Source organism: Sinocyclocheilus anshuiensis, unplaced genomic scaffold, assembly GCF_001515605.1.
Source record: "Sinocyclocheilus anshuiensis isolate Anshui unplaced genomic scaffold, SAMN03320099.WGS_v1.1 scaffold261, whole genome shotgun sequence".
In the NCBI taxonomy this organism is placed as follows: domain Eukaryota; kingdom Metazoa; phylum Chordata; class Actinopteri; order Cypriniformes; family Cyprinidae; genus Sinocyclocheilus; species Sinocyclocheilus anshuiensis.
The window spans coordinates 1,305,471-1,309,397 of record NW_015536515.1 but is presented as its reverse complement, the minus strand read 5'-3'; the positions used below and the strand labels follow the sequence as shown (position 1 = coordinate 1,309,397).

The following is a 3,927-nucleotide window of genomic DNA, read 5'->3' as shown; positions in this document are numbered from 1 at the left end:
GTTTCTAGGTGTGCGCGACTGCTCCCCTCCCTGTCCCAACATGTACTTCCGCCGCGAGGAGCTCACCTTCTCCCGCTACTTCATTGGCGTTGTCTCCATCGTCTGCCTCTCTGCCACGCTCTTCACCTTCCTCACCTTCCTCATCGACGTCACGCGCTTCCGCTACCCGGAGCGGCCCATCATCTTCTACGCCGTCTGCTACATGATGGTGTCACTTGTGTTTTTCTTGGGCTTTCTGCTGGAGGATCGCGTAGCGTGTAACGCAGCCAATCCCAGCCAGTACAAAAGGTCAACAGTGACTCAAGGCTCGCATAACAAGGCCTGCACGCTGCTTTTTATGGTGCTGTACTTCTTTACCATGGCGGGAAGTGTTTGGTGGGTCATCCTTACCATCACCTGGTTCTTAGCTGCTGTTCCCAAATGGGGCAGCGAAGCCATCGAGAAGAAGGCTTTGCTGTTCCATGCCAGCGCTTGGGGGATACCAGGCATGCTAACCATAACCCTGCTGGCTCTGAATAAGATCGAGGGCGATAACATCAGCGGCGTGTGTTTCGTGGGCCTGTATGACGTTCACACTCTCCGCTGGTTCGTGCTGGCGCCGCTGTGTCTGGACGTCCTGGTGGGAGTGTCGCTGCTGCTGGCCGGGATCGTAGCGCTCAACAGGGTCCGAATGGAGATTCCTCTGGAGAAGGAGAATCAGGACAAGCTGGTGAAGTTCATGATCCGGATCGGCGTGTTCTCGGTGCTGTATCTGGTGCCGCTGCTGGCCGTGGTGGGCTGTTACCTGTACGAACAGACGCACCGCTCCGTTTGGGAGACCACATGGGTGCAGGAGCGCTGCAGAGACTACCACATACCCTGCCCTTTCCAGGTAAAATCAACACAAAAACATACTTTTTTACATTTAAATTCTACTTCTGTAAGTTTTATTAAATTAATCCCTCCACTTTTGGACAAATCATTTTATTTTCTAGAGGTATTTTGTAGGCATGCACAACATATCAATACATCATTTTTTTACTAGTGCTGTCAAACGATTAATCGCGATTAATCGCATCAAAAATAAAAGTTTTTGTTTACATAATATATGTGTGTGTACTGTGTATATTTATTGTGTACAGTATCTCACAGAAGTGAGTACACCCTCACATTTTTGTAAATATTTTATTATATCTTTTCATGTGACAACACTGAAGAAATGACACTTTGCTACAATGTAAAGTAGTGAGTGTACAGCTTGTATAACAGTATTTGCTGTCCCCTCAAAATAACTCAACACACAGCCATTAATGTCTAAACCGCTGGCCACAAAAGTGAGTACACCCCTAAGTGAAAATGTCCAAATTGGGCCCAAAGTGTCAATATTTTGTGTGGCCACCATTATTTTCCAGCACTGCCTTAACCCTCTTGGGCATGGAGTTCACCAGAGCTTCACAGTTTACATTGTAGCAAAGTGTCATTTCTTCAGTGTTGTCACATGAAAAGATATAATAAAATATTTACAAAAATGTGAGGGGTGTACTCACTTCTGTGAGATGCTGTATATATAAATACTCACAAGCATGTATATATTTCAGAAAAATATGTTATGTTTATATATTAAATATATTTATTTATAATATAAATTATATGAATATATATACATGTAAATACATGTAAATATTTTCAAAATATATACTGTATGTGTGTGTATTTATATATATATACATAATAAATATACACAAAACACACATATTTTATGCAAACAAACACTTTTATTTTGTATGCAATTAATCGCGATTAATCATTTGACAGCACTATTTTTTACATAATTTATTTGTATCAGTCTGTTTTTTTTCTTTTAAAAAGTCTCTTATGCTCACAAATGCTGAAAATTTGATCAAAAATACAATCTTATACAACAATTATTATTTTAAATATTATAACAATTTAAAATAACTGTTTTCTGTAACTGTGATTTATTTCTATGATGACAAAGCTGAATTTTTAAAAAATGTATTAGAAATCTTTTGTATCATTATTAATATCTTCACTGTCACTTTTGATCAGCTTAATACATCCTTGCTGAAAAAAAGTATTAATTTCTTTAAAAACAATCTTACTGACCCCAAATATTTAAAATGGATATTTTATTGTTACTTATTTCACATATTTTTTATTTGGAATTTTACAAAAATGTACACTTTTTTTTGTAATTACACTTTTTGAATTTATGCAAAAAAAAAAATCTTACAATTACATGCAATAAAGAATTAAAAAATCATTATCCTAATAGTACTCAACCTTAATTTTAAATAAATAAATAACATTTCCTGTATTTTTATAATTAGATTACCTTTGTCATCATCAAATGCTAATGTTTAATATTTAAAAACTAAATGAACAATTTAATAACATTAATAAATGTTATTTTTAGTAAATCTCAAAATGAAAATCCTTTTTTTCAAACTGTATATTTTTGTATGCCTAAATTCAGCTGTAATATTTAAAATGATTGATTTGAATTTGTTTTATTTTTAATTTATTAAAAAAAAAAATTAAAGAAAAAATAAATAAATATATCAGACATTTATCAGTTATTAGCCATAACATGATTTTTTCCCCCTGGCTTATTGGTATTGAGAATAATTCTAAGAGAAGAGACATAAGAAGGGTTGTATATGTTATACAGGGTTGTATCTAATATATCATATCGTATGTATTTTTATATTCAAAGTTGTGGCAACAATGTTCTGAGTTTATGATAAAATTTCTAGTGAAAGTTTAGTCTTTAAGCACTCAGATGAGATGATCTTATTGTTTCTGGCAGCTAAGCTTATTAAACCATGTTGTGAAGAGAGGCAGATGAGATTTATAATGTGTACCTCCTACTTTTCAAATAGTTTTTCCTCCCCTGGTTCCAGCTGTTCACCTCCTCAAAGTGTTGCAGCAGTATTTCTAATTATCTTTATGAAGATGGAGACATCAAATGTCGAGGCTGTAAAGTGTTTGATTTGATTTACTATACAACTGGTTTGCTTTGACTGAGTGAAGATGATTGTAGTAATCGCAACCTTCTGCAAGCGCCACATTCGCTGCAGATATCCATGTTAAGGGTTCTTTTGTGATGTGGAGTGAATGGATGGTGAGATACGATCCAGCGCAGTGATGCATGAGGCATTTTTATTACAGTGTAACCGTAGCTGCTCGGCCTCTCCCTGCACACAATCATAAACGGATCCGAGTGTCACGTGATGCAGTAATTCTCTCCCCTCCCCTGCGGCGATCTTCTCAATCTTCACCATCGCATGCTCTCTCGCTTCGGCCCTGCATTCATCTTACTCATTTTACTGCTGATTGCCTTTAGTTTCTGATAGAAGTCAGTTGGCACTATAGCAACAGTATATAGTATATAACACTATAGTATATGATTTGTTAGCATTAGGTGAGGTACCTAAAAAAAAATCTTGATTATTTGATTTTTTTTAATATATTAGTATTAATAAAAAATATTGCATTATTGTTAATTGTCTTCATTTAGTGAAGACTTTAATAGTTGATGAATTTATAGCCTTTTTTATATTTTAAATTTATTCATTTTTTGTTTAAAAAAATAAATGTAATTGTTTTTTTATATTTTTTATTATTTTTTAAATCAAATTTTTTGGAATGTTTAGAATATCAAAAATCTCTCCGCACACACATTTATATGAAATATAAAATATTTATGTATATTTACACTATATTAATACTGTGTGTGTGTGTACATTACACACATATCAAGTATAAAGGTAAAATTCAAAGCGTGCTTAGTTAATATTAATTAATTCATATAGTAATTAACATAATTCATATTAATTATAATTTTTTGAATATGCATAACAATAAATAGCAATATTTATCACCATAAATTTGTGGTTGTTAGTTATTATTAATAATATAGAATAT

General features: G+C 34.0%; 1 protein-coding gene across 1 annotated transcript in view; it reads left to right on the top strand.

Moving 5' to 3' along the window:
- fzd3b (frizzled class receptor 3b) overlaps nucleotides 1–3,927 on the top strand; it is a 38,008-nt gene that overhangs the window by 24,953 nt on the left and 9,128 nt on the right. The window contains exon 4 of the mRNA XM_016492270.1: nucleotides 3–871. Within this exon, the coding sequence (XP_016347756.1) occupies nucleotides 3–871 (869 nt within the window). The remainder of the gene's footprint in view (nucleotides 1–2; nucleotides 872–3,927) is intronic.